This window comes from Rhinolophus sinicus, linkage group LG02, assembly GCF_036562045.2.
Source record: "Rhinolophus sinicus isolate RSC01 linkage group LG02, ASM3656204v1, whole genome shotgun sequence".
Classification (NCBI taxonomy): domain Eukaryota; kingdom Metazoa; phylum Chordata; class Mammalia; order Chiroptera; family Rhinolophidae; genus Rhinolophus; species Rhinolophus sinicus.
In genome coordinates this window covers 3,394,742-3,422,678 of record NC_133752.1, presented here as the reverse complement: position 1 = coordinate 3,422,678, position 27,937 = coordinate 3,394,742, and the positions used below count along the sequence as shown (strand labels likewise).

Here is a 27,937-nt window from a genome sequence, read left to right as displayed (position 1 = left end):
GTCATTTTGTTTCTAGTGTTTCAGGAACTAGGTAAAAATGGGTTAAAACCAGCTCAGACATTACTGCCTGTGGGACGTTTCCTAATTATACTGGGGCAGTGGTAGGAGTGAGCCTGGTGGTGGTGGGCGAGCATCGTGGAGATTTACGCCGTCCCAGGTGCCGCGCACGCTTCTCTTCAGCGCTGCACTTGAGGTGAAGACCCTGGTGAGCTTTCCAAAACAAGTCAATGTGGATGTCTGGTTGGCGTCCCTATTGCTTAGCGGTGGGGGGGCTTCTCTACTGTTAGTCCTTCTGTGCCTCCTATTTGAAACCTACACAGAAATGTCTCTGCTTTACTTTGTAATTCCATTAAAGTGGCATCATTAGCGCTGGTGCTACGAAGATCCCTGGGTTTTGAAATCAGAATATCGGGGTTTGAGTTCGTATGAGCAGCTCACTTCTGTAAGCGCCCGCTGCTCAGGCGCCTTCCGAGGGGGTGTTAACTATTCCGGCCACGGTGCTGAAGCTGAGCGCTCAGCTCGGCTAGAGTGGGCGTTCACTACATGCAGCCATCCTTATTGTCACTACCCTCCCTGAGTAGTCCCAGCCGATGGAATGTGTGAGCAGTGAAGGTGTCAACCAGGGGCTACGAGGGCAGGGAGAAGGCACTCAGGCAGGCATGAGAAGAGCTGACTTCGGGCCAGCCGTGAGGGGTGCAGAACTGGCTGGTGAAGCGGGGGACCGGGCAGTGCAAGCCGCTGTGCACGGGCCCAGGAGGCCGCCGAGCAGCCGGGAGCTGGAAGCCCGGCTGTGGTGGTGGCGGCTTCCGGGTGGGACGTGGAAAGGGAGCCCTGTAGCCCTGTCTGGATGCTGGCACGGTGGCTGGTGGGAAGTCGTTGTGGGACGTTCGCGTGCGTGGCATGGCCGTGTTTCCATGTCAGAAAGATGAATCTGGATCCAGGGGGGAGGTGCCGGGCGCGTGGCGGAAGTGGGAGCCTCTCGGGATCGGTGTTTCCGTGTGTGTCACCCACGGACGTCTTCCCTGTGCTCCCCAGGTGCTGACTGCCCTGCAGAAGGACAGCCGGGAAATGGACAAAGGCAGCCCATCTCTCAGGCACTGAGGCGGCAGGCGGCGGACGCATGTGCGGCGGTGAGGCAGCTCTCCAGGCAGCACCGGTGTCGTTTCAGACGGACGCGCTGGCAGCCGAGCAGGGCTGCTTGCACGTCTGATCCTAATACTGGAGCTGGCCTTAAACACGACAAACAAACAATTTTCAAGAATTCAACCCAGGCTGAGCCTTACGAAGCTCCATGGATGGTGACCTGGTGTGGGCTGTGGCCAACCACCGCATCTCCTGCATGGTGTAAAAATAGGGCAGTGGCTAACTCCCTCCCCTTCCTTCAGCAAAGTTAATTAAACCGTCATGCGTTCCTGTCAACCCCTGGAAAGGACATTACAGTCTTTCTTAGCTGAGGTGCCCGAGAAGGGCTTTGGGAGACCTCAGAGCTGTTACTGGCTCCTATTTACCTAGTTGAGTAAGAAAGAGACTGCTAAGTTCGTTATCGAGATAATCTTTCCAGAAACGGAGGGCATTTGAAAGCCCACCTACCAAAGATGCATTAGGGGAAAGTGGGCTCGCAGGATAGTCCCGGACACGTGCTCGTGGGCGCCTTGGACCCGGCCTGACTCTCGGGTTGACGTTGTACCATGTTGCCTTGACACAGTTACAGTACGAGGGCTGGAAATGCGTGCTGAAGGTCTGGGGGGGCCCTGCGCTCCCAGAGATGGCTCCCTACACCTGTTGAGCAGAGGTGGAAAGTTCGAGCAGGAAGAAGTGTTCACACAGATGAAGGCCATGACAGCAGACAGTCTTAAAGCTGATGGAAAGAGAATGGAGACAGCCCCCTTCTCAGTAAAAGGGGGCTGTTAAGACCTGCTCCCTCTGGCACCTACTCGTTTCTGTGCAGGCTGGGGACAGCACGATGTGGGGCGGGGGGGCAGGCGGCTGCTCCCTCGTTCTGACAGAAGGAGGCACCTCTGTCCTTTGTCACCTGAATGGCAGGACCAGCCCTGAGTGCCATTGTTCCCCTCCTCACGCCTTTGGCTCTAACAGAGTGTCTTAGGGCTGAGGAACAAGCAACATCCAGCGGCCCAGACAGCCTTGGCAGAGTTCTCGGTATCTGCAAGCAGCCTGTCCCCATTTTAGCCAGTGTCCCCAAGTTCACTAGCACCTGTTTTGTTCTAGCTTTTCCTTGATTAATTTTGAGAACTTTATATCAAGAATTTTGGTTATCCAAATTCAAAAAAACTGAATAGTTTTTGCACAGAGTAGTCCAAAGGACAGATTTCTATGGAAACAGGTTCCCACGTGACGATCCGTTGGCGTGTTGGTCTCTGGGAGAGCTGGGTGATCCAGGTTCAAGGGCACCGTTAGTGACACAGTGCATGCTGCAGCGTGGTCTGGCATCCCGGTCCTTCTCAGCCATTCTTCCCACCCCCAGGAGCATCCCAGGGTTGCTCTTGTTGGTGATGTTGGGGGTGCCCTTGGCTCTGAGAATAGCAGGCATGGGGTGGGGGGTGAAGCCTGACTGGCGTTACTTGATTGGTTTCCTCTATCTGCCATCTCTGCAGATGGCACTTCTAGGTGCGTAGCAGGTTGCCCTCCATCCCAGCTCTGTTCTGTGTGTGGTTTTCCCGAGATCGCCTTTGTTCCCTTATCTCCTTCCCGGAAGTTGCCAGGGAGCTTGCAGAGCATCACGGATCCCACTTTCTGCCTCAGCCTTTAAATGCTGACTCGCCCGGCCTCTGGGAGGACGGTTCTGCCTTCCCGAGGCCTCGGCAGCCTTCCAACACAGCCATTCCCTGATACCACACTGCTGAATGTAACCCAGACTGAGCCGGGCAGCCGGCCTCGCCAGTGTGCCCTGCTTCGCTCCATGACGTGGGCTTTCTGTCCCTGAAAGATGTATATATTTTCTTACTGTACATAAATATGTCCCTTAAGTCGTGACAGAAAGCAGTGCACCGGGGAGGCATGCAGTCCCCTCAGCTGCACGCGGAACAGCTCGTGCATTCCCAACGCAGCCCTTAACACGTTTGTCAAACAGTTTGACATAAATCTCTTTGGATAGCACCATTTATACGTTAAGTTTTTCAACAGGATCCCATGCCAATCTGGAGTACTTACCAAATCTCTGGTTCAGAAGAGGTTTTTATGACCTGTGCCCAGACCCCATGAGGTCTTGCTGGTTTGCTGTGCCCATTTCAGAGGCTGGGAAGTTCTAGGTCCCCATCCAGGGGCACACGGCCCCCTGCACAGAGAGAGGGCTGCTGCACACAGAGCACATGGCTGGCTCTCTGTGTGACATTATCGTTGAAGAAAATTGGAAACAAACTGAAATGCTGCACACTTCGGAAATCTGTACTTTCCACTTCCCAGGCCACTGATTCGCAGAACCTCAGACTTCAGGGTTGGGACCTTTGTGCAACTGGCACTTTGAGGTGAAAGCTGCGTCCCCACCAGCCCTTGAAATCTTGTCCAGAAACAAGGTTCACTTTAAGAGGTACTTTTTAACTGCTCAGTTTTGACTATTTTAAATAGTTTGCTGATAGAAAACTCCTGATAACACTTGCGACATATCATGTTTTAATTGCTTGTACAGTTAACCTTTAATTTTATTTAGTAAAGTATCAAATTAGAACTTTTTGAATTGTAAATATGTGGTTTTATTAAATAAAAGTCTTGTAAAATTGTTACTCCTATTCAGTGTAGTTTGGTTTAAAATTGAAGTTCTCACCTTGAAGTAGGGCAAAAACTTGACTTTGAGCATTGTGCTGTTTCAGGTAAAATCCACTTATTAGGATGAGTTCAATAAAAAAAGATGGTGCAGTTATGGTAATTTGGCCAAGGATTCTAAAGTTCAGTGCGCCCCTTCCAAGCCGAAGGGGAACCCTGACACTGCTCCGCTCAGCTTGATCTCTGCCCACGGCTTTATTCCCCTTCTCCCCTGTCCCTGTGTCTGCCACACTCGCCCGCTCCTGCTCCTGCTCCTGCTCCCTGAGCCCGAAACCCGAAGCCTGGTCCCAGCAGGTCCCAGCAGGTGGTCAGCTTCCCATGGGCTCTTCCTGCCTCCCTGAGAAACCTGCTCCCCACCAGCTGTCAGCGGGGAGACCCTGGGCCAGTGTGTGCCTCCGTTCCCATTACAGTGGCGCTGAGCCTGAAGTGGTCCTCCGGGTCACCTGGGACCAGGCAGAGGGAATGCTACTGTGTCAGCTACTCAGGCCCAGGGAGGGGCGAACCCTCAAGGCCTGCGTGCTCTGGGCTGTCTTGTGACTCCCCTGAGCAGACGCAGACGCCCCTCCTGTCGCCCCTGGTCCTCCTGGGCCTGTGCTGGGGAACTCGCTTACCTGCCTCCCGGTCCATCCTCCCCTGGACATCGAGCAGCTTCGGGGCCTTTGCTCAGATGTCCTCGGCCCCCAGCATGATGCTCAGAAACAGTGTCCCGTTCTTGACCGCAGTGAGCTGCTTCGCCTCTCCGCCGTTCTGCACAGGCAGTGAGGTGAGTGACAGACGAGGGTGGTCATGGCTGCTGGCAGTCAGGTTTGCTGGGGGCTTGCTGGCTGCCCCACCCATGCCAGGCCCTGGGTGAAGTGCTCTGTGAATGGCTTCATCGGTCTCCACAGCTGCTCTGTCATTGTCCCGCTTCAGGGCAGTGACTCAGAACAGTAGTCTGCTTGGGCTCCTATAGCCAGTGAGTGGCAGGGCTGAGCTCTGGCACAGAAACACCCCTCCCCAGAGAACACGCCAGCCTCGGGCCTCCGGAAGCTCGTCTCTAGCTGACCTCAACTCCAAGTGCAGGGTTTGAGGGGAGGCCCGGAGCCACTCACCTGAGCAGCTGTGTGCTCGTCCAGTGGCCGGCTCCTGGGGGCGGACCTCAGGGAAACACAGGCAGTGGGGGTAGAAGTTGGGCAATGTTTTCCTAAGCGAAACAGGGCGGGGTGGGGGGGTGCTGCCAGCTCAAAACCCACCTCCCTAAGCGTGGAGGCTGCCACGAAGGCAAGAGGGAACAGATGCTGCTGCAGCATGGGCGGAGAGGCCGGGACCTAGAGATAAGCCGTGGGTCACGAGATGGACCAGCAGAGGGAAGCCGTGGAGCCAAAGCAAGTCCTCAGATGGGGCCATGTGAAGCTCGAGCACCCAGGAACTTGGCCATGACTTAAGGTCCCAGGTATTTCTAAGAGGCCTGCAGCATGTCCAGCTCACGTTTGGCTCTGGGCTCCTCGGTGAGCACTGCCCGCCCCTGCGCACTTCTTGCTCTAGGGCGGGGCTGCTCCACTGGGCAGGCCACGCCCAGCCACTGTCCTCAGGACTAACTGCCAAAGCCGTTTCCCGGGATGCCTGAGCCCTGCGGGGTTTCCTATGGAGGGAGGGCGGGGTAGTGGCCTTCTCTCTGACAACACAAGGCGAGTTACTCCTACTCCAGGCTGGACCCCAGAACCTCAACAGTTTTTTTTAATAAACTGCTCCAATCAAAAATAAACCCAAGTTTTTAAGGTGCAGGTTAACTGCATGGTTAGGAAAAGGAGAATTGAAATTTTCTAAGCCTCATCTTGCTTTTCTATAACCAAGGTTAAAAAGCACCTATCCACTGATTTGTGAGGATTAAAATAAGATGCCAAACAGATTGGATCATTAAAAGAAACAAATTGCAGTAGATAGCTAGCTAGACTCATACTCTTGACATATAAACTTTCAGTGTCTTGCACTCTTGGTGAACTTAGGAATTTTTAAAAATCTGGATTTTCCCCCCAAGTTAAATGCATGTTCATTGTATAAAACTTGTAAATTACAGGAAAGCACAAAGAACAATCCTAATTTCACCACCCAGAAAAGAGATGCTTCTTCAGAGTATATTATTTTCCTAGTTTACACGTGAGTTCACTGAGGCTTAGAGGATTGCGGTATTTGTCCCAGGTATTTGTCCCAGGTCACCGTCAGAAGAGAATGAATCCAGGTCAGTCGGATTCCAGTCTTTTTTCTCCAGCCCTTCCCTGTCTTCTCCCCACACCTCATCTTTGGCACCCTGTGGGTGAACTATTAGAAGACATCAATTGAAAAATTGGAGACGGTGTAAATTTGTTAATTAAAATATGCATGTATTTAATCATTGGTTATTTAAATAAAAATTAGACGAGCCTTTGAAAGGACTGTTACCTGGGAAGGAGGAGACACGAATTTTAGTGGTGCTCTTCCTGCCAGCCCTAGCTCCGGCCAGCTTCTCTGACATGCCCCTAACACAGCAGACGTGGTATCCTGGAGTCCTTTCCATCCCTAGCTTTTGCAGGATTCCTCACTCTGACATTAAGACTTTCTGAAAGTTTAAAACAAAACACCAGATTGGGGTGTATGAACTCCAATATTATTTAACGGACCCCCAACCAATGGCAAAATCTAAATTATGGCTGCAGATGAACTTACAAAAAAAGAACGTATTTTTATTTACATAATTAAAAATCCCAGATGTGGTAAGTCACCAAAATGATTTTCACTCATTAATGAAAGTGTGTCCTTTTCAGATGCTCCGGGCTGTACCGAGGTAGGTGCCTGATTCACTCCAGCGGGTGCCGCCATAAAACACACAAACCTCCAGGAACCTTGAAGGGGGACACTTCCGACTCAGACTGATTTTTAAAAGTCTGCTTTCACACAACTTCTTACTCACATTTTACTGTGCGCGCATTTTTCAGGTCCTGTGCTTTTTGACAAGGAGATGAAAATATCTTTAGTCTTTGATTTTAGCATTCATAAAAATAATCTTAGTTTTACAGGTTTCTATTGGGTTGGTGCAAAAGTAATTGCGGTTTAACAGATTAAAAATAATTGCAAAAATCATAGTTACTCTTGCACCAACCTACTCTCCCTGGACTGGACAGCTGTATGTCTGGAGTATGCTTCCAAGACAACAAGCCCACTTCCCTGTCATTTCCCTCACTGCTTGTACTTCTTGAGAGATCCTCTACCTACCTATAATTATTTTTGAATTTGGCCTGATACACATAATAGGCATTCAAGTAACACTTATTTTCAGGAAGCAAGACTGGCATTATATTAATGTGTTGTTGTTTTTTATTGGGGAAGGGGAACAGGACTTTAGTGGGGAACAGTGTGTACTTCCAGGATTTTTTCCAAGTGAAGTTGTGGTCCTTTCACTCGTAGTTGTGGAGCATGCAGGTTGTTGTCCTTTCAGTCTTAGTTGTGGAGGGCACAGCTCAGCTCCAGGTCCAGTTGCCGTTGCTAGTTGCAAGGGGCGCAGCCCACCATCCCTTGCGGGAGTCGAACCGGCAACCTTGTGGTTGAGAGGGTGTGCTCCAACCAACTGAGCCATCTGGGAGGCAGCTCAGCTCAAGGTGCCATGTTCAATCTTAGTTGCAGGGGGCGGAGCCCACCATCCCTTGCGGGACTCGAAGAGTCGAACTGGCAACCTTGTGGTTGAGAGCCCACTGGCCCATGTGGGAATCGAACCAGCAGCCTTCGGAGTTAGGAGCACGAAGCTCTAACCGCCTGAGCCACCAGGCCAACCCTATGTTTAATAAATGTATTGAGCATCGATTATGTCCTTGGCACTGTGGGGGAGGTTGACAAACCAAAAGTCCTTGTCGTCCAGGGACTTTGCCTCATTGGGGAGCAGAGAACTAAGCAGACAGTCACAAAGCAGTGGGTCAAAGGCCGGCACGGGGCTAAGCACAGCATGTCAGTAGGACTGCGGGAGGGTGCGTTAGGTCTGCCATGCTTCCTCAGACGCAGTCTGTCTAAAGAAACAATTTGTGAATGTGTTGGTATTTTATGATTAAGAGCTCGCCTATAATCTAATTAGAAAGAACCTTGTTATGAAGTAATCAACAGATTATGTATCTTCTAATTAACTGTAACATCTCCAGCATGCGGTAATGTAATTTGAGAGAGCTTCAGTAATTGTGCCCGTTAAAGCAAGGCCAGCCTCTTCCATCTCTTTTGTTTCTGTGCTCTTTGTGACTGGAGTCAAGGCTGATGAGGGAATGTTTGGTTCACCCTTGTCATGCAGGGTGTCATGCAGGGTCTCTGGTCCCGCTCCCCACACAAGAACGCAGGACCTGGTGAGGCCAAAAAGGAACACCCACGGAGCCATAGGTAGGGGAGTCACACCACTATGTTCTCGCTGGCAGCTGGGTTGGAGACACAGGAAACAGGATCCACACGATCTGCAACCCACTGTCCACTTCTGTCAATCAACCAACCTCACTTGCTAACTGCAATCCGCGCTTGCTAGCTCAGCCACCATCTTCTTGATAGCCCCCATTTGCTGCTAGCCTAGCCATGGCAGTTATATTAGTGGCCAATGGCTCAGTGGTCACAGCTGATGGCCAACGAGCCACAGCTGATGGCCATCCAATCACAGCTGATGGCCATTTACTACCTGAGCCAGCACCTTTCCACGTGAGGCCGAGAGCCTGGAAACTGCACTCCTGGCTCTGTCCCCACAACCCTAGATACTTGCCAATGGGTCAAAATCAGCTGATGATACCCGTTCTCCCTCTAGTGAACCAAAGGGATGGACACTTATAATGAAAGCCACTTGCTTGGTGAAGGCACCAAGCATGTTGCCAGTTTCATTCTGAAGCCTCCCCAACCACAGAAGAACCCAATGCTGCTTTTCATTGGAGGCTCACAGCAAACGTTCTGTTTGCCAGTGACTTACTACTTAACTCTGGCTTTGATGAACAGGTCGAGAGAAAACAAAAATTGTAGAGGATAAGGAGAATGGAAGTAAGACGTCAAAGATTTTACTCCCTTCATTGTTACGTTTGTGTGGTTGGATAAGTATATTATTATTTTTAAAAGTATATTCAAGCTGTGGAATGTAGCAAGGGATTTTAATCAACCTTTATTGGCTTCAAAGGAAACACACTTTAGGTTAATCTAAGGGAATTAGTGAGCTTTGAATTGAGACTGACTTGAGACTACACAGCTTAATAAATTCAAAGGGATTTAATAATTAGCTTAATGCACAAGAATTTTCGGGTATCCTGCCCATTGGTTGAACCTTCCCACATATGGCAGAGGAACAGTTCTCAGTATCAGGCCATTGAAATTATGGAATTGCTCAGATACAAAAAGGCTTTTCGCAGCTTTTTAGGAGAAGTCAGGTATACTACCTGTTTGTTTCTCTGGACCTGTTTTACTTAACCCCTACAAAACTGACTACTAACCCAATTTTGGAAGCTGAAAAATTATGCGATACAAAGTGCAGTTCCATCCTAAATATCACAGGCCTTTTAAAGAGTGGCAACAAATGGAGAATAAGTTGATGGAGGATAACGTGCTGAGATTGGAGCCGTTCTGCCGCCTCTTCTCATCAGCCAGGTCAACAGGGCAGAAAGGCTCTGGCTTCCCGGATCTTCTGCCTCACTCCTTGGCAGGACAGGGTGAGGCCAGCGTGGTGGTGCTTCAGGGACTCTAAGCGCTGCCGGAGCCCTTCCGTCTTGCCCACCTTCTCTTCCATGTCCCGAAGGAGAGACTCCTTGCCCAGAAGCCCACTCTTCTGATTCAGCTTGATGTTGTCAAGCCGCAGGCTGTCTCTGGCTTGCTTAGTCTTGGTCAGGATGTCCCTCTTTAGGGCCACCTGAGCCTCAATGTCCGAAAGCTGTGACTTTCTGCCTGCGTTTCCTAGTTCCATAAAGTGGAGCTTTTCTTTCACGTGGGTAATTATTTGCACGTTGTTGTTCACCTTCTTGCGCAGTTTTAAAAGCTCCTCATTTCGCTCCTCAACTTTCTCATTGAAGGTCTGGTTCTCAATCTTAAGCTGTTCAAAGTCGATGAGCAGCAGGCCCCCGGCCATATCCTCCTGGGCCCTCATCCCGGTATCAAAATGCATCAGGCCCTGCCTCAGCTGCACGTTCTCCAGCCTCATGGCGCTCATCTCCTTCTCCTTCTTCTCCTCCAACGCCTGGATCTGCTCCACTTCTCGCAGAGCGGCCTGGCGACCGCCCCTCATCCGACAGCTGCCCATGGCCTGCAGCATCACCTGCTTCTTGAGCGCCTGGAAGTCGCGCCACGCCTTGTCCACCGTGGTCAGCTTCTCCTCGCACTGCAGCTTCAGCTGCTCCAGCTCCTGGTGGTACCAGTCCAGGTCGTCCGCCTGCTGCTTCCGCAGCTCCTCCAGCACGGCGAGGTAGCTGAAGTATGCCTCCTCCTTCTCGGAGGACTCGGGCTCCGCGCCCCTGTCGGCCCCCTCGGCTGTGTCCAGGCCCCTCTTCCTGCGCAGCGCCTCCGAGATCTTGTGCTGCAGGTAGATGTTGTAGCGCTGGTAGCAGCCGCGCTCCACCATCAGGGAGCGGTACTGGTCCAGGAGCTCAGCGCGCAGCTGCTGCTCCTGCGCCTTCTGCACCTCCTCGGTCCAGTCCAGACCCTCGAGCACCTGGTCCGGACCGTGGTGCTCCGGCTCGCTCTTGGCCAGGCTGCCTCCCACACTCTTCCCCTCGCTCTCTTGCTCCTTCACCTCCTCCTCCCGTCCCTCCCGCTCAGCCTCCGGGACTGTCGCAGCCTTCTCCTGGCCGGTGGTGGACGGCGGCGGAGAGCCCTGAGACGGGGCTTCCTTCCGCCTCTCCTCCGCTTCCTCCTCCCTCTCCTCCTCCTCCTCGGGTTCCTCGGGCCCGCCGTCGGACTCCGGCTGGGCTGGCTCCGCAGGTCCGGCCTCCGCCACCTCCTCTCGCTCGGCCTCGGTCGGCCATTCCCGCTCTCCGGGCTCCTCCTTGCCCGCAGCTTCGGTGGCCGCTGGCCCTTCCCGGGGCTCGGCGGGCTCGGTAGGCTCGGCGGGCTCGGCCGCCTCGGCCACGGCGACGCCTCCTTCAGAGGCCTCTACGGTCTCCGGCTGCGGCTCCGGCTCCGCGGTGTCCGCCGGGGACTGGGAGCCAGAGCTGGCCTTGATCTCGGACAGCCGCGAGGCCAGTCTCTCCACATCTCTGTCTTCCTGCTCAGGGTCCCCAGTGTGCTCCGAGTGGCTGTCCATCTCCCTCCGGTTCCGCCAGCGCCACTGACTCCAGTTGCCGGCTGTTAGGTTTCCAGGGGCAACCAAAGGCGCTCGCGGTGGGTCCGGCGATTGGCCAGGCGTCAGCCCGACGCCCTGCCCATTCTTCCCGCCTTCCAGCAGAATCAGGCCAATAAGAGGCCGCAAGAGAACGACGGGAGGCGTTGATTGGGAGAGGGAGAAGGCTCGCGCCTAGAGGGGCGTGGCGCACCAGCCGCGTTAACTTTCCGCCCATTTCCCACCGCCAGTCCTGGGGCGGGGCTTCGGGAGAGGCTCGGAGGGGCGGGCGGCCGGCGCAAGGGGCGCGCAGGCGCAGAGTGGCGCGCCGGGTCCCCGCGCGGTGGCGCGCGCGGGGCGCCTGCGCGATGCGGCGGGGCGACAGCGGCGGCGGCGGCTGCCGGGCCGGCCGGAGGGCGCCTGCGTGCTGAGGCGGGACGCGGCCCGGCTGGCCGGCTCCGGCGGCGCCTGGGCGGGGCGGCGCGGCGGCCGCTGGCGGCGGTTGCTGGAGCGCGGCGGCGGCCCGGGAGGCGCCGAGGGCGGCGGGCGCGGCGGCGGCGGCGGGCGCGGGCGGCGGGCGGGGGAAGATGGCGGAGCTCGGTAAGAAGTACTGCGTGTACTGCCTAGCTGAGGTGAGCCCGCTGCGCTTCCGCTGCACCGAGTGCCAGGATATCGAGCTCTGCCCGGAGTGCTTTTCTGCCGGCGCCGAGATCGGCCACCACCGCCGCTACCACGGCTACCAGCTGGTGGACGGCGGGCGCTTCACGCTGTGGGGGCCCGAGGCCGAGGGCGGCTGGACCAGCCGCGAGGAGCAGCTGCTACTGGATGCCATCGAGCAGTTCGGCTTCGGAAACTGGGTGAGCGCCGGCCCTACGCGGACCCGGGCGGGAGGCGCCTGGGGCTCAGTCCCTTGCTCGGCTCATGCAGCCCGGCGCGCACCTGCCGGTTCAGCGCACGCCACCGAGGGCCAGGCAGGCGGACACAGCTCACGCGGGGAAACCGGAGCGCAGAGGGGTTAAGCAACACGCCCAAGGTCACACAGCCAGGAAGTAGCGAAGCGGGGATTTGCACGGTGGCTCTCGGCTACAGAGCCATTTCCCTACCCTTGAGCAGTACTTCCACGGGTGTTTGCTGAGTGCGGACTGTGGGCAAGACCCAGCGCCGTACCTGAGAGGGGGTGGTGGACGAGGCGGGCTAGCAAACCTGACAGCACGGGGAGCGTTGGGAGGCACTGTTTGCCTGGGGAACAGTGGTGGTGAAGGCCAGGCGAGCTTCACACACGCCCTGCCCCTGCGGCTGCTGTCACCATCTCTGATGCACTTACTTTGTGCTCACAGCCTGCTGGCTTTGTGCGGTTGTCTGTGCGTGCGCCCTTGTCCCCTGTTAGGGGCTTTCTTATCCCGGGGTCCCCACAACACCCAGGACGTCGTGTGAGGAGTGGTCAGTAAGTCCGAACAAAGGAGCCTGGACTAGGAGGCGTTTGTCCTGGGTTTTGTTCTCCAGAAAGCTTCTGTGGTGACTTTTGTCTGACAGGAAAAGGGGAGAGCTGGACTGGATCCATTTCTACCAGCAGGATAGGGTGCTGGGCTCCTCGAGAGAGAAACACAGGTGCTTTTCTCCAGGTGGTCTCTGAGGAGCTCTCTTTCCACTCTGGAAGTGGAAGCTTTCGGCCGTATTAGAAAGGAAAACCGCTGGCTGTATTCTGGCCCAGAACTGCCAGGTGTGTGGCTGCCTCCAGGCATTGTGAGAAATGGGACAGACGTGACCCCAGCTCCCTAATCTTTCCAGACCCTTCCATGTGATGGTCCCCCTGCTTCCCTGAACAAGCATTTCATCTTACCACTTCTCCAGCAGTACTCCCCTCCTGCTGGGCTCCCTGTAGAAGACATTCCACACTTCTCCCCTCATTCCCAAATCTGTCTTGCTGTTTATTTCCTTTTGCTTCCTTTCCATAAAGTGAGCCCGTCTTCAGGGACCAAGACCCATTCTGCAGCGATTCTTTCCTCTTCTCCCAGCTCCTTAGACACTGCTCTGCAAATTCTCACCTAAGCAGCAGCATCGAGCTCGCCACCCTCCAGAAATCTCCATCTCGCTTTGTCTGGAAATGCAGTTTGTTGCTGTGTATCAAGCATGTTATACGATAGTGAAACACTCTGACGGCAAGAAAGGCTTGGGCCTTGTCTTCAAGGTGCTGCCAAGGTTGTGACCGTTGGGTCCTGAGACTGGAACTCTTCTCCAGCTCCAGGCTTCAGTGTCACACCGCTGCCCGACGTCCTTACCTGCATGCTCATCCCAACCCTACCTTACTCACATCTCACATCACCTCCCCTGGTGACTCAGGCCGCACACGAAAAACCATCCTCAGCTCCTCTTTTCATGTCCAGTGCAGCTGCAGCTCTGTCTTTAAACTGTTTCCAGAATCGAGCCGCTTCTCACAACCTTAGTCCAAGCTGATATTTATCTCTTGCCTTGACCACTTCTGGAGCCTCCTGTCCGTTCGCCCGGCTTCGATCTTGTGCCCAGCGGCCCATTCCACACGCCATAATCAGAGTGATCTTGGAAGACATGTCACATCCCATCAGCCTGCAGTGGTTTCCAGGCCTGCGCAGACTAAACTTCTCGGCTTCTGGGCCCTTCCAGTGTCTACCCACCCGTGGGATCCCAGCGGCCCCCCCCGATCATTTGTTACTTCTTCTGCTTAGAGGGCTCTTCCCCAAATTACGGCCCATGGCTGCTCTTTCTCCTTACATGTCAGTGCCTCAGGGAGACGTCCCTTGCCCACGTCATCCTTACAGCACGTAGCTCTGCCGTAGCCACGCATATAGCTGACGTGGGGGGAGCCTTGCTGAGTGCCAGGTGCTGTGCCCGTCTCCTTAGATCTTCATAGCAGCCTATGCAGTGGGTGGTAACTGTATAGTTGGACTTCAGAGTCTGAGCTCCTAATTGTCTACACTGCCGTCCCTGCAGCATGGCAGAAAGTACATGAAAAGCAAGCCCAGGGACTAAAACATTTATAGTGTTTTGGAGGAAGCAAGGGGCTGGAAGGTGGCATTCTCTAAAGCAGTACTTTTCAAACTTTAATGTGCACACGAGTCATCTGGGGAGCCTGTTACAATGCAGTTTCCCACTCAGAGCCGGTGCAGCTGTTAGAAGAGACACAGCTGGAGGCCAGAGGGCCAGGCGCCTTCTCCCTGGTGGGTTCAGGGGGAGGCCAGAGGTGTGCGTGCTAACCGCCTGGGGTGCTGCCCGCCTGTGGTCCCCAGGCCGCGCTCTGAGCCGCGGGACTCGAGTCGGCGTCTGGCTGTGCTGTCTCGGGCTCACTGATTCACCCTTGAGACTTCGTGCCCTTCATCAGAGGCTCTCGCTCAGCCCCGAGGTGCGTGGCTCCCTTCTGAGCAGATGAGCAGCTACGTTCCCATAGTGGTATGTTCCGTGTGTGCCATTTGTAGTGCATGCCCATCTGGGCCGGGCTCTTCCATACACGTCTCACGTGCTCTTCACAGCAGCCTGGGGCCGGGCTTCTTAGCGGACAGCTGAAGAACAGCGACTCTGGTCATTGCAAATGCTTGCCCAGGATGCCGTGGGTTTCCACGTGGTAAAGCCAGGCCTTAGACGCAGGCCTGTCTGACTCCAAAGCCTGGGCCCTAAGCTCTCGGTGTAAGTGTCAGAGCAGGAACTCGGGCGGGTCAGAGCCTGGGGCTTATTCGTGCATGTGAGGTGTGGCCAGACCGGAAGGCCTTTCAGAGGAGCGAAGTCTTCACCTGCCTCAGTGGGAGGTTAGTGTGTGGGATGGGGAACCGGAAGGTGACCTGGTGGGCCCAGGACCCACCTGTCAAGGGCTGGGTGTGGCGTATAGAGAAAGGCAACGTGCAGATCGGGGACAGTGGTGTAAAGGAAGGAAGGGGAGACTGTTCATTCTGATTTCTCAGATGGCATGTGACTTGTGACCCCAGGGTTGTACTGCTATGTGTCGAGTTCATGGCGATGGCGCAATTTCAGGAGACCCCAGGGAGAGGGACGTTGATGAAGTCTGGCGCCGTTTGCTCACACTTTGTCCCAGAAACCAGCGTGGCTGAGGGGTGCCAGCAGTGAGGCCGGGGGAGTTTGGGGATGAGCAGCGCGGCCAGGCTTTGACTCTGTGCCCATGCGATGAAAGTAGGGAGGATGGAGGCTGGGTAGAGGAGACGCCTGTGCATACGAGACCAGGGAACGGGTGTCAGGAGGACTGTGACCCACAGAATCACAGCGCCGGGGCTTCTGAGTGCCTCAGGGCAGCTTTTTGGTGGTGGGTGCTGTGCGGATTCTGAGTTAGAAAATGCAGATCTTGCTGGAACACAAACAGCTGTAAACAGCAAGGTGCAATGTTTTATGACACTTTGGAGACAGTGGTAGATGAGCTGGAGCTGGTTGATTGGCTGCCAGAGAAACTGAAGGGCTTGAGGAAGGCCAGACGACCTCTGACCTCTGCGGTGCTGGTCAGGAGGAGGTGCTGGTCAGGGGAGGTGGGGTTCAAGTTCTCTTTGAAGTAGATTTCGAACTACAAAGTATGTGAGGTGTCTGCAGACTGCTCAGCCGTGGTACGGGCGCTCTCACCTGAGCAGGGGAAGGAGGGTGGCCACCCAGCAGTGGGGTCTGGAGAGAAGCCCTGTGTGACAAGTCGGAGCCTTTGGGGTGAGTAGGGACTCCATGCAGGGGCGGCCTGGTGTGACGTGCCATAGCCCAGGAAATGGAGTGAGGGCTCCAGGCACAGGATGGCAGTGCACGAGTGGAGTGGGGTGAGAACCGTGTCAGTGGGTGGGAGGGTGGCTGGAGCAGGGTGCCTCGGGCTGAGTGGCTACAGAGCACGTGTGTGTGTACCTGGGACGCAGACCACGGCCAGGTGTCAGAGCCCAAGCAGGTGAAGAAAACCAAAGACCAAGGAACAGCAGAGAACTAAACGCAATCCGTGATTCTGAACTGGGTCCTTGCCGATAAAGGACGTTGTTGGAACAAAACTTCATTGGTTCAGGTGGTAATAATGCATCTTTGTTAATTTCCTCATTTTGATGGTGATATTGTGGTTAAGTAGGAGAAGGTCCATATTTGTAAGAAAATCATACAACATCACTTAGGCATGAGGTTGCGGCTTAATTTCAAAATTGTTTAAAAAACTGAAAAGCAGTGTGTGAGTTTCTGTGTCGCCCGGGCAGGGCCCTGAGCCTGTGTGTGCAGGCTGATTATTGGAGGCAGGTGCAGGGTCAGGAATGAAGCCTTTGCCTGTTGTGGACGATCATGGACCGTCAGAGGCTGGGGGGTAACACTCACTGCTCTGTGCGTTTGGTCTCATTCTTCCAGCTCTGACTTGGCCCGTTAGGTCAGCTCCCGTGTCAGAGGCACAGACTGTCCCCCAGCATGTGCTTTGGGTGCAAACATGGATAGAAGTGAGACGGGGCTGTGTGGTTACGTGAGCTCAGGAGCTCCTTTGGTGGAAAGGAGAGGAAAAGGCTTTCTGGGTGGAAGGATAGTGTGGACGAGGGGGGTCCCATGTTCTAGGAGTCCGGTGCCTTGTGGAGCCACGTAAAAGCCAGCTAGCCTGAAGTGGAGGATTCGGGGTGGGGACAGGGAGTTAAGATTGTGTGGGGTCACATTTTGAAAATCCTTGAGTGCCAGGCCGCCAGGGCGTAACGGGCTGTTCAAGCTGATTCAGACTGAGCTGTGTTGAGTGTGTGCTGAGTGCCAGGCTCTAAGCTGGGCCCTTTGACATTCACACCCCCTGCCCCTCCTCACCTGTCCCCCTAGCCCCTCATTTACAAATTAGAAAGCAGCTTTGGGCCATGGAGGCATCTGAGCCAGGTCTTCTGACCGTCTGCCTAGAACCATCTATTTCATTGGTTCACCAGCTGCACAGCAGAGTCACCTGAGGATCCCCAGATTCCCAGGCCCCCTCAATTGGCATCTCTACACAGTGTTCTGGGAATAGTGCTACAGAGAGAGTCCCAGGGACTCCTGCCACAGTGGTCCATGGAGCCACACCTGGGAACCGTCACCTCTCAGTGAGGCAGTCCCTTCTGTGTTGGGAATCGTCCGTCCCTCCCGGGAGCATCCTGACAGCGGGGCCTTCAGGAGTTGCTCTGAAGGGTGGCGGGGAGAGCCTGGATGGAGAAACCAGCTGGATCAGTGTGGGGAGCGCAGAGCACTGGTTCTCAGCCGTCAGTGACTCAGACGCCGAGGGAGGGCTTGTTAGATCACCCTGTGTACACCCCACCCCCCAGTTCTGAGTCCGCAGGTATGGGTAGGGCCTGAGAATGTGCGTTTCTAACAGCCTCCCAGGTAGCCCCCAGCTGCCGGCCCAGGGACCCTACTTTAAGAACCACTGCTGTAGAGTAAAGCCCTGTGGTAAAATACACATAACGTAAAATTGACCATTATAACCATTTGTAAGTGTCTAGTGCAGTGGCATTAAACATTCACATTGTGCCACCATCGCCACCATCTCCAGAACGTTCTCATCTTCATAAACTGAACCTCTGTTCTCATGAAACATCTCCCCCGTCCCCTCCTCCCCTGCCCCTGGCACCCACCCTTCTACTTTCTGTCTCTGAATTTCTCTATTTTAGGGACCTGAAGCCAGTGGAATCACAGTATTTCTCTTGCTGTATCTGGCTTATCGCACTGCGCATAACGCCCTCAGGGTTCACCCGGGTTGCAGCAGGTGTCACAGACTTTCCTTCCTTCCTGGGGTGGGTCTGCCATGTGGGCAGCCCATGCTGGGCTTCTCCACTCACCTGCTGACGGACACTTGGGTTGCTTCCACGTCTGGCTGCTGCGAGTAATGCTGTCGTGAATACAGGTGTGCAGTTACCTGCTGGAGTCCTGCTCTCAGTCCTTTGGGGGACTTCCTGGGTCGGAGGGTCACTCGGATGAGTGTTTTGAGGACCCGCCGTGCTGTTTCCCACAGTGAGGCACGCCCCGTTTAAAGCTGTCGTGCAGGCAGCCCATTTGACCAGAAAGGCTTTGGTCACCTTTGGGCCATCACACCTGTGTGAGTTGGTCAATTCTCTAAGTGACTTTAGAGAAGACAGGAGCCTGGAACTGAGGCTTATAGAACTTTTCATCTAAAAACACCCAATAAGCAGGCGTGGTGGCCAAGGAAAATGGGGTCCCTGGAATGGCTGATGACCTGGCAGGCCAGACAAAGGCCAGTTTTAACCACTGACCTCTGACGTTGGAAGTGGCGCCAATGACCAGTGTATCCTCGGTGGAGGCTGCTGAGTGGGAAGTGACAGGAAGGCTGAGGGGAGGTCTAGAGGGTGTGGACAGAGGGGTGGCCCAGGGCCAGCCGAGTGGAGCCGCACTTTACAGATGACAGAATGAGGCTGGATGGGAGAATGGCCGTGGCCAGGGCCCCACTATGTGACCGCGTGGGGTTCCAGCCCTGCCAGCTGTGGGAAGCCTGTGCTAACCTCTGCGCCCACTGGGAGCCCAATGGCGGGAAGCCTGGGCTCCATGGTTGCTCTTGGAGGCCAGTGACTGAGGAGGCCCCCAGAAGTGGGGGCACTGGAGTGAGGGACGTGACGACAGTGCGGAACGAGAGGCTGAGGGCAGGGCCAGAGCCCGTGTCCAAAGCCCATGTTTAGTCAGTTGGGAAAGGAGACAAGTGTAGGCGTGACTGAGAGATAGCGTATGTCACACGGCTTATAAGGGACAGGCCGGTGTCCTGGCGCGTTCAGTCTGCGACACGCCCGAGCCCTCTTCTGGGCATGAGCCCCTGCGCGAGCTGGTCGGCCCGCGGAGCGCCCCTTCCAGGGCTCTGAGTCTGGGGCCCCCGGCCTCTCATACCTCTTCCTCCTGCTCACAGGCCCCGAGCCCGCGGCCCCACCTCCCGCTTCCCTTCACCTGGAATGGTCCCTCCTCGCACTTTAGGACGCGCAGTGTCCCTCGGTGACTCTTACCCCTCTGCTGGGCGCTCAGGTGCTCCCACCCTGTCCCCCGCTGTCCTGGGGTCTCTGCTGCCCTTCGAGCCAGCTCCCCGGGAGCTACAGGTTCATGCGATGGGCCTTCTCGTTGCTTCTGCCCCTTTGAAGCTGCTTCTGCACTTAAAGAAAAATGCAGCCCCCACCCCCCAAGCCTGGCGCCAAGCACCGGGGGAAGAAAACCAGCCTGGAGGCCTCTGCCCTGCTTCACAGTCCAGACGTGGCTGTGAGAAGGGCTGTGCCCGGGGGGCTGTGCCAGGAGGGTGGCAGTGGCACTCACGGTGCTCCCGAGCAAGCCGCCCAGCTGCACGGGAAGCCAGAGAGTGTAGTTCTCCGAAGGCGCTCGTGTGTGCAGACACTGGACTGAACTCTGCCCAGGGAGGACGTGGGTGCCGCAGGCCCTCGGTTGCAGAGGCTGCCGGGAGCCTTCTGCCTGAGGCGTGGCCACGCTTCCGTGACGTGCTTGGTCTGAACAGAAGCGCCCGGCGTCTGGCCTTGCTCTGCCGTTTCAGGGCATCAGGAAGCATTTGACCCCAGGGACCTCGGGGTGCCTGCATCATCTCTGCCCCGCGAGGGCACGGTGACAGGGAAGCGGGTTCTGCCGCGGGGCGGCCTGCCGTTCAGACGGGCTTGGGCTCCAGGCTCAGCGTGTACTGGCCTGTGCCCTGGGGGCAGCTCAGCCTGAGTTTGTCCTCCTCACCTGTACAATGGGCATGCAGCACTCATATTCCCTCCTGGGGATTGCTAGGCGGACCAGGGCGATGTATGTGGGAAGCACTCACCTGCTGTTGTTCCGTGACTTTTCCTCTATCCTGGCAAAACCCTGCAGAGCACGAAGCAGGACTTCAGGGGATCTCACGCGGGAAGTGATCGAGCCAGATTCTGAACCCAGCTCGGGACGGGCGCGGGCCTCCTGCACGGGATGACCTGGGTCTTGAGGGATAAATACAGGTTGTGGGGGTGCAGTTCCCTGCTTCATGGATGTCACAGCGGCCCACACTGACGGGGCACAGAGCGTGCCCGGCCCCGGCCACCGTGCAGTATTACCGCATTCACTCCTCTCCGTCCTGTGCAGCAGGGAGCGGCGTTACCTCCGTAGTTCACATGAGGGGTGGTCAGCACTTTGCCCAAGTTACTCAGCTAATAAGGGGTGGCGCCAGGACTGGCTCCCTAGAGCCTGTGCACATAGAGGAAAGGGCATTTCCAGCAGGGGGGGGGAACTGCAGGGTGCCGGGGTCTGGCTGGGGCCAAGGGCAGGTCGGAAAGGGCCTTGGACAGCATGCTGCAGGGTCTGGCTGAGCTGACCTTCAGATTTCACAGACCCATCATATTGAAAGAAAATACTTTAAAAGCTGATACAGACTTGCTAACTTCAAGTTTGCCAAGTAACGATATTACAAAAACTTTAAAAGATCTAATTAATTATCTGTCACCATTTCACAAAAAGAGAGATTATCTCACTACTCCCCAAGTAGGAAGGATGTAATCTGGGGATGAAGCATGATCCTTGAAATGGAAAAGTTTCACTTTCAGGAAAACCTCCATGGTCCTTATGTTTTAAAATTTCACCCTGGACCACGGGCCAGCTCTCACGCTGCTGGGAACCTCTGAAGGTTTGTCACACGCAGGAGTGGCCCCATTAAGTGCAGGCGTGGAGACGTCCAGGTCAGAATGGGCAGAGGCGGGCCTGGCCAGTGTGGGGAGGAGAGAAACCCTGAGCGAGCCCTCCTGGCGGGAGCTGGCCCGTCTAGTCCTGTTCTCTCCTCCTTCCCTGCTCAGGTGCTGGGGGCCAGCACAAGTGGGCCCTGAGCGGGCGGGCGGCGGAGGCCGGAGCAGCCAGCGCATGGCGTCCTTACTGGAAGCTCGCTTCCTCTCCTGACTGCAGCATCCAGGCCTCAGTCTAGCGACCTTCAGAGTAGATCTCGGGCCTCGTTTGGTGTGTTAAAGACACATTTTCCCATTTTTTCCAAAGGACTTTAAGGAAGCAGCATATCTACCTCTGTATGTTTTTCCAACGATGGGAATCTTTTTTTTTTTTTTTTAAGACAGCATGAAGGAAAAAACAACAACCTGGAATCCTCTTTCCATAGACTTTGGGTTACTTCCGGTGTGTTTCTGCGTGCTGCGGTGGGGAAAACCCACTTCGGTATATTCTTGTGTTCCTCTGTAATTTTAGTTGTACTTGAGTTGAACCTTCTCTCCAAATCTCATTTACCCAAACCCACTTCTGTTGCTTTGCATTCCCTCCCTCCCTCCCTCCCTCCCTCCCTCCCTCCCTCCCTCCCTCCCTCCCATCCATTCAGATTAAGCAAAACCTTTGCCCTTGGAACATATTAGGGAAAGAATGCCCTCCCCGGCAGTCTGCTGCTGTCATGCGTGGTGCTGTAATGTGCTGATGGGACACTTGTCTCTCCCAGGAGCTAGGTGAGTCTTAGGGGACCATTAGCACGTGAAGATTGGAGAAAACGTTTAGAATGCGACGGCGGAATGCCAGGACGCCGTCGGAGTGCGGTAGCTGGTGCCATTTAAATCACCTTTGTAAATAATTCCTTACTGTAATTTAGCTTCACTGAACCTGGCTGTTCTCTGTGGGTTTCGTTAGAATCGCAGCCATGTCACCTGTGTTTCGATTGTTCCATTTATGACCCTCACTCTCTGTTTCAGAGGCTTTGAAAATTAGGGCCCTGTGTGTGTTCCTGGGCCTTGCTCACTGACCAGTAAACTGCTATGATAGCCCCTGAGGGGAGTTCTCTCAGAAGCAGCTGACGGCCAGTGGTCTCCTAGCCACGGCTTCTCAGCTGTTCTTAGGCGATGGCTCAGGTTGCTTGATGATGGGAGTTCCTGGGCTCCTGGTGACAAGGCACTAGCCCCTCTGATCGGTGGCTTCATAAATGTCACCTGAGAGCAGAGTCCCGTTTGTTACCTAAAGAGGACCTGGACGAGGGAGGTGTCAGCGCAGTGGCCACGTGGAGCTGGCTGGCCTGGTTGTCACGGGCCTGCAGAGCTTAGCGGGGACGGAGCTGTGAGCGCTGACCTGAGGCCGCTGCTGCTCTGGCCCCCTGCCCTGCGGCGTCCTTGCTGCCTGCACTCTGCTGTTTGTTCCCGGAGTGTTCAAGTCGATGGAAATAAATAAAAAATGCAAACAATCTCGGTTTGCTCAGATGCCACTTTGTTACTCAGAATCCTGTTTCTGAGTAATCCTGTTTATCCCAGATGTGGTGCTCTGAGCGGCTGATGCTTTTCGGAAGGCAGACTGCTGAGGTTCAGGGTGAGCCGCAGGTTTTAGCTGGGAGGCAGCTGGCGCTCTGTCATTGTCTTGTCATTATCGTCGTCCCCCCACCAGCCTCTCAGTGCAGGTCTTCTCACTAGACCAGGGAGGGGCCAGGCCGGGGCCGAATTCCTGACCATGGAATCTGGGTTCGGGGTACCCAGCTTCCTCACCGGGAGGCTCCCTGGACATGACTGAATCTGCAGCGGCTGCAGCCTTGGACAGAGCCGTGCGGGGCAGGGGGTGGAGAAGCCAACGGGCAAGGCTCCACCATGCCCCTGGCCACTGCCTGGTGCTTGCTCTGCACACACCTGGGCCAGCGTCCTGTCCTCCCGAAGGGACCATGTGTGCCAGCGTAGTGCATGGGTGCGTCCTGGCCCAGGCTGGGGTGACTGGAAGAGTGCCAGCGCTCACCAGCCCCTCGCTGGCCACGGCACGAGGGGGGACTGGTGCAAAGCCCACTGCAGTGTGTGCAGCCTTTGCACGTCTGTTCTCTGCTGACAGGGCTCGGAATGAGTGGGGGTGGCTGGGGCCGACCCCCTGCTCCTTTACTGGGGAAGACTTGAGGCTCAGAGACGGGATGTGGCTGGACTGGGTCACACAGAGTAGCAGCTGATCCAGGGGGTGGTTGTGACTTGGTTTTGTTTCACGTTTGGACCAAATGCTTCCTAGGAATATACAGTGAACAGACTTGATGCTCATGGTGATTTTTTTAAAAGAAGAAGTCGTGTAAACAGTTCATCCCCATAAGAGCAGAGTCTAGTTTTATGGCTGTGACCTTCCCTTTTCCCTGCTAGGTCCCACTATTGCCTTGTTTGTTGCTGTGCCTTTAAGCCCCGCCCTCAGCGCCCCAGCGCCTGGTGGGAACAGCGCCCCCACGACTCCCTGTGCCGAGATGAACCCCAGATGTAGGGTCTGCTCACTGTACCACGAATGCGTCCCTCCCCACAGTGCCCCCTTTGCCATCAGCTGACAGCCTGAATGGATTGACTGGTTTCTCAGGTTCCAGTTTGGCCTTTGGGGGTGCAGAGAGCACCCCTGTCTTGTAGGGGTGAGCGTTGCCGGGGCGGAAGGCAGCAGGAGAGCAGAGAAGGGTGAGTGCAGGCTGTGGGCGCGGTGCTGAGCGGCTGCTGGGTGCATGAGTGCGCATGGCGGGCAGCTGTTTCTGAAGTGGCTTTAGCGGTCGGCTCTAAGGAAGAGGTCTCTTGGCAGAAGGAAAAGATTGAGGGGCCTGTACAGTTTCCTCCCATTAATAACCCCGGTGTTCATGTTACCTAATCCTAGGCGTGAGTGCTTGCAGCCCCGGCAGATTTTCAGAGAGCTACCTAATATGGAGGCTGTCCTACATGAAGCCCCTCGCCCCCCGCCCCAGTAAAGGCGCTTACCGAGTCACCTGCACCCTCACGAGAAGAGGAGCCGGGTGGCCCTCCCAGCCCTGGGGAGTGTCAAACACCAGCTCTGGCCCTGCTGCTCTGGGAGGCAGGCAGGGCGGTAGAACAGGTTCCCCCTGGTATTGGGGGAGCCTGGGCCTTCACTCTGACGAGTCTGTTCTCTAGTCTGGAATGAAGAGGTTGGACTGGGAGGAGGCAGGGCACCCCGGCACTCTGGGCCTGTCCCCCTGTGTCCTGTCGCGCTCCCGGACGTACTGTGTGGCCCTGTCCCCCTGTGTCCTGTCGCGCTCCCGGATGTACTGTGTGGCCCTGTCCCCCTGTGTCCTGTCGCGCTCCCGGATGTACTGTGTGGCCCTGTCCCCCTGTGTCCTGTCGCGCTCCCGGACGTACTGTGTGGCCCTGTCCCCATGTCCTGTCGCGCTCCCAGATGGACACAGTGCACCTTGAGAGTGCAGGGTTTGCGGTGGGCAGAATGCCATTAGCAGGTGGGCCCCCACTAGTCCTGTTTAAGGGGCCAGGAGAATAGTCTAGATCTCAGCTGGGGTTCTAGTCTCCTGCCGCCAGCTCGCCATGACCCCTCCGGATCTTCACTTTGTCCCGCACAGAACCCTTCTCGCCTTGACACGCAGGTGATAAGACCAGCCCGAGAACGTGCCATCAACTGTCTTGGGAGGCGGGTGATGAGGCTGACAGGAAGGAGGCCAAGTAGCCTTTGCGGAAATGTTACGGGGGGTTTTTGCAAACCCTGAGAACGCCCCTGTGACTTTGGAAATAACTGTGGCCCTTGTCATTGTAGGAAGACATGGCTGCGCACGTTGGCGCTTCCCGGACTCCCCAGGAAGTGATGGAGCATTACGTAAGCATGTACATCCACGGCAACCTGGGGAAGGCCTGCATCCCCGACACCATCCCCAATCGGGTGACAGACCACACGTGCCCCAGTGGAGGCCCCCTGTCGCCCAGCCTCACTACCCCCTTGCCTCCCCTAGACATCTCGGTGGCCGAGCAGCAGCAGCTGGGCTACATGCCGCTGCGGGACGACTATGAGATCGAGTATGACCAGGACGCCGAGACGCTCATCAGCGGGCTCTCGGTCAACTACGACGACGACGACGTGGAGATCGAGCTCAAGCGCGCCCACGTGGACATGTACGTGCGGAAGCTCAAGGAGCGGCAGCGGCGGAAGAACATCGCGCGCGATTACAACCTGGTGCCGGCCTTTCTGGGGAAGGACAAGAAGGAGAAGGAGAAGGCGGCCAAGCGCAAGGTCACCAAGGAGGAGAAGGAGCTGCGGCTGAAGCTGCGGCCGCTCTACCAGTTCATGTCCTGCAAGGAGTTCGACGACCTGTTCGAGAACATGCACAAGGAGAAGCTGCTGCGCGCCAAGATCCGCGAGCTGCAGCGCTACCGGCGGAACGGCATCACCAGGATGGAGGAGTCGGCCGAGTACGAGGCGGCGCGGCACAAGCGCGAGAAGAGGAAGGAGAACAAGAGCTCGGCGGGCGCCAAGCGGGGGCGCGAGGACGGCAAGGACGGCGAGTTCGCCGCCATCGAGAACCTGCCGGGCTTCGAGCTCCTGTCGGACCGCGAGAAGGTGCTCTGCAGCTCCTTGAACTTGAGCCCCGCTCGCTACGTGACCGTGAAAACCATCATCATCAAAGACCACCTCCAGAAACGGCAAGGCATCCCCTCCAAAAGCCGCCTTCCTAGTTACTTGGACAAAGTCCTCAAGAAAAGGATTTTAAACTTCCTCACGGAGAGTGGTTGGATATCCAGGGATGCCTCCTGAAGCCCAGTCGTCTGAAGCCGGCGAACGTCCGTCGCTTGTGAGCCAAAACGACGGGGGTGGGGGTGGGGGAAGGAACCGCTTTTCCCCCGTTGTTGCTCTTTTGTAAGCAAATTGAGTTCCTTTTTTTAGGATATAAATTCTTTTCATGGTCCTCTGAAAGAAGCAATAGTAACAATCTTATTATCAGATCATGGGGGAAGCAAATACATGGACATTGTATCTTAGTCCTGAAAGTAATACTCTAAGATGACGATTTGCCTTTATGTGTTCAGTTTGGAGAATGTGATGAGATTAGATAATTCCTCTTGTGAGTTTCTTCCCTTTGGTACACAACTATTGTGCCTGGGTCAAAGGAGCAACTCTCCTTGCTGGCCCACCAGCTGCCAGCTTGACCCTGTGGCACGTGGCACTTTAGCTGGTGGCCGGAGAGGGCAGGTAGGAAGTGAGGCCCAAGGACAGGAGAAGGCCCCCTTGGAACTTGGGGGGCAGCTGGCGTAGAACACCAACAAGCTTCCCTTTAACTGTTGGCAGCGGCAGAGTTTGAGTTCCTAGTTCCCAAACCGCCCCTTGCCTCTTGCGCTCTGGGCAGAGCCCGCTGGCTCACTTTGGGAAAAGGCAGTGCCCAGGCAGGCTCCCGTGGGGCAGCACGTCACACGTCAGCGGGAGCACACAGGACCCGTGTGGACGGCCAGAACTGAGCCAGCCTTCCTGGGGGCTCTGCTGGCCGCGTTCTGTGATGCGGCGCATTTGCGATGCACGAGCTCTGAAGGTTCCCAGCTGAGTTCTCAGTGCCTGCAGTGCCCTCCGGGGGGTCTCGGGCCGTCTGGCTGCCTTGCCAGTACTCTTTTCACTGAAACTCTGAGCAAGCCGGCCTGGCTAAGCATCTTAACGGCCGGCGCGCCAGGGGCTCAGCACACCAGCCGGGAGAGGTGGGCCCGCTCGCAGGCTGATCTCCCCGAGGCTCGAGCGCGGCTTCTCTGGGTCAGTGTCTTACACCAGACTCAGATGTGGCTTCTGGCCAGCTCTGTTCAGCAGTTTTTCCAGGGGCCCTCCTTCATGGACGACATGGTACCTTCCTTCTGGAACTTGTTAGTCATTTGTCTTCCTGCTGCTCAGGGGTCTCATGTACAAGACCCTGCTTTCGAGTCTGGCGTGACCATAGACCCAGCACTCATTCCTCTTGCTGGCCCTGCCTCTCCGACCCTGTAGCTGCCAAGACACTGTTTACCTCCCAGAATGTTTGTTTGGGCCTGAGGTTACAGTGGAGTGATTGGAAGAAAAACACCCCTCGTTATTTCCAAGGATGACTTAATTACGGTGCCTTTCCCTTTCTTTTGACATCCTGTTGTCCCTGGGGCAAATTTGTCAGCATTAAAGAACACCTTTCCTACGTGTTGTATGTGGCTTTAGTCGCGAAGTCCCGTGCATGCCGGCGGAGTGTGCTCCCTGTTAGCTAAGCCCAGGCCTTCTCCTAGATGGGAGCAGATAGTGAGCCACCGGTGACATTACTGAGGGCAGGCACCTCCACTGTCCCCTGCGGAGTAACTGCCGCGGACGAGCAGGAATTGTCTTCCACTGAGCAGCGGTGAGGGAGAGAGAGGCTGCTAAGGTTTTACAGGTTCAGCCAGTGGTTCTCACCCGGGGCTCCTGGACCAGCAGCATCAGCCTCCCCTGGGAAGCGGTTAAAATGCAGACACCCAGGCCCCACCCGCCCTCCTGAGTCCAAAATTAGGGGAGGGCCCCATGGAGCTGTTTGTCCGAAGCTGCCAGGTGACTGGACTAACATTCGAGAACCACTGGCTTTCGCTACGGGGGTATCGTCATTCATTGATTTTCTACAGCAGATGCCTAGTTTGCTGAGGTTTTAAATTTAGTCTTTTTATATAAAATGATTGCCGGACTTTCATTCAGCTTGAGAAGCAAAACATCCCTGTAAATGTGCAGCCCAGGCCAAGACCTGTCAAATGAAAAACTTTGTGCTTAAGCAGGTTTTTCGTATGTCTTTTTGGTGGTATGAAGAATTTATTTAGGCTTGACTGTTTTAAAACACCATAATGAATGTATAATTAATTTATGTTAAAGTATTAACACTTTGTTATAAGGGAAAAGTAAGTTTTGATGGGTTGCCTTTATCCCATCAACTCCTGCGATTCTTACTGTCACATGGGTCCCTGCCCCGCGTTAGCTCAGAGCCTTTACATTTCTACATTTCTCACCGTAAATTAGTCACCATCATTCCATGGAATTAGGGCTCTTCAGAATTTAAACTCGAACTTTGAGTCAAGTTTGGTAACTCAGCTTTTCAAACTCTCTGGACGGCCAGCATTCCAAGAATGTATTAAAGCAGAAACTCCGACCACCATTTTTATTGCCCTTTTACATATTAAACAAGTTGAGAACAAAATAGTGTCACTGATTGCTTCTTACCACCTGCTCCTTGAGCCTTCAACGGCTTTCCAGAGCCAGCTTTCCAAAACAGGCTGGGGACAGCATGTG

The 27,937-nt window shown here is 55.4% G+C and overlaps 3 protein-coding genes across 8 annotated transcripts in view; 2 read left to right on the top strand and 1 right to left on the bottom strand.

Moving 5' to 3' along the window:
• The window catches only part of TBC1D14 (TBC1 domain family member 14), a 94,848-nt gene extending 91,105 nt beyond the window's left edge, over positions 1 to 3,743 (top strand). For all 6 annotated transcript variants that reach the window (XM_019748196.2, XM_019748195.2, XM_074320881.1 and 3 more), the window contains one exon: positions 1,036 to 3,743. In XM_019748196.2, coding sequence (XP_019603755.2) covers positions 1,036 to 1,101 — 66 coding nt within the window. In that variant the 3' untranslated portion in view covers positions 1,102 to 3,743. The remainder of the gene's footprint in view (positions 1 to 1,035) is intronic.
• Positions 3,744 to 7,093: 3,350 nt separating this feature from the next.
• Positions 7,094 to 11,257, bottom strand: CFAP184 (cilia and flagella associated protein 184). Its single transcript, XM_019748171.2, has one exon. It carries the CDS (start codon positions 11,024 to 11,026, stop codon positions 9,383 to 9,385), a length of 1,644 nt encoding a protein of 547 aa, XP_019603730.2. The 5' UTR covers positions 11,027 to 11,257; the 3' UTR covers positions 7,094 to 9,382.
• Positions 11,258 to 11,431: 174 nt separating this feature from the next.
• Positions 11,432 to 27,845, top strand: TADA2B (transcriptional adaptor 2B). Its single transcript, XM_019748203.2, has 2 exons — positions 11,432 to 11,898; positions 24,449 to 27,845. The coding sequence occupies exons 1-2, from the start codon at positions 11,629 to 11,631 to the stop codon at positions 25,439 to 25,441; spliced, it is 1,263 nt and encodes a 420-aa protein (XP_019603762.2). The 5' UTR covers positions 11,432 to 11,628; the 3' UTR covers positions 25,442 to 27,845.
• Positions 27,846 to 27,937: the final 92 nt, after the last annotated feature.

What these genes read in the sequence shown, in the direction of transcription:
- CFAP184 (XM_019748171.2), bottom strand. Translation starts at nt 11,026, where the DNA reads ATGGACAGCCACTCGGAGCACACTGGGGACCCTGAGCAGGAAGACAGA.
- TADA2B (XM_019748203.2), top strand. Translation starts at nt 11,629, where the DNA reads ATGGCGGAGCTCGGTAAGAAGTACTGCGTGTACTGCCTAGCTGAGGTG. An exon ending in AGTTCGGCTTCGGAAACTGG is followed by an intron (nt 11,899 to 24,448) that starts GTGAGCGCCGGC and finishes TTGTCATTGTAG; the next exon opens with GAAGACATGGCTGCGCACGT.